General features: G+C 37.8%; 1 protein-coding gene across 1 annotated transcript in view; it reads left to right on the top strand.

Annotated features, from left to right (window-relative positions):
• The window catches only part of LOC107870191 (H/ACA ribonucleoprotein complex subunit 3-like protein), a gene marked incomplete in the record, with an annotated part of 3,935 nt that extends 3,401 nt beyond the window's left edge, over nt 1-534 (top strand). The window contains 2 exon segments of the mRNA XM_047412437.1: nt 33-75; nt 175-534. Of these exon segments, the coding sequence (XP_047268393.1) occupies nt 33-75; nt 175-272 (141 nt within the window).
• Between the last annotated feature and the right edge of the window lie 515 nt (nt 535-1,049).

Raw genomic sequence — 1,049 nt, 5'->3', positions numbered from 1 at the left:
GGCCTGACTTCTTTTACTTTTTTAAAATGTAGAAAGAGTCACCACTGGGTTTGGCCACACAATCTGCTCACCCAGGTAACCTATGGTCCTCATTCTCTCTTGTCTCTACATTGGCGTGTTAAACAATACAAAAAACTAGGCGTTTTGATCTTTCCCGTCTTTTGTTCTTTGCAGCCCGCTTTTCGCCTGATGATAAATTTTCAAGGCAAAGAGTGCTTCTGAAGAAGCGTTTTGGTTTGCTTCCTACCCAAAAACCACCTCAAAAGTATTAGGCATTTTTGGTGTCTAGTATTCCTTTCTAGCTGTTAGCTTCCCTGTCTTGCCGTTGTTGATGTGAATCATTTTAAGTAATATGGTTTTAACTCAGATTGCATGTCAGAACTTCAAAACCCGCATGTATTATTGATGTTTTATTTTACTTAACGGTGGAAAGATGTGGAATTTTTCTTAAGGGGCTCCGTAAATCTGAGAGGAGCCAAAGGTTGCTTCAAATTTGATCTATACAATCTGAATGAGATGACTGTTATGTAGAAAGAATAGATAATACCTCATCAGGGTTTTTGTAATGCTCTCTGATACTCGAAAACAATGTTTGGTTAGCCTGTTCATTAGTACTTGCATATAGTCTGAGATGGAAAGAGCGGGGCAACGCGAACTTGAAAAGAATGGAACCACCATCTAGCAGTCGTAAATTTTTGAGGGGGTTTAAAAACATGGGCTCGTTTGATCGATATGGCTCATATATCAGGTCTATGAGCTGCACTATGGGTATGCTATAACAGATATGTCTATTATAATGTATCCAGATTCTGCAGCACTTAAGACCAACATGTAAAGTTTCTCTATGTATTAGATGCTGATCTCCCATACTTGTGAGTTTGGACAGTTTGGATGTTTGTCTTTAAACAAAGATGATGTAAAAATATAATGTACTAGTATTAAAGAACACTGCAATTGCCCTCTCAGTTCTTGTTATAGCTTTGCCTTTACAAGCAGAATGCAAGCTAGCTATATTTATCTTTAAACTTGGCAAAACTGCTTCTTCTCTT

The sequence above is a fragment of the Capsicum annuum genome, chromosome 5 (genome assembly GCF_002878395.1).
Source record: "Capsicum annuum cultivar UCD-10X-F1 chromosome 5, UCD10Xv1.1, whole genome shotgun sequence".
Taxonomy (NCBI): Eukaryota; Viridiplantae; Streptophyta; class Magnoliopsida; order Solanales; family Solanaceae; genus Capsicum; species Capsicum annuum.
Note: the sequence above shows the minus strand (reverse complement) of the source record. Positions and strands in the feature narration are given on the sequence as shown.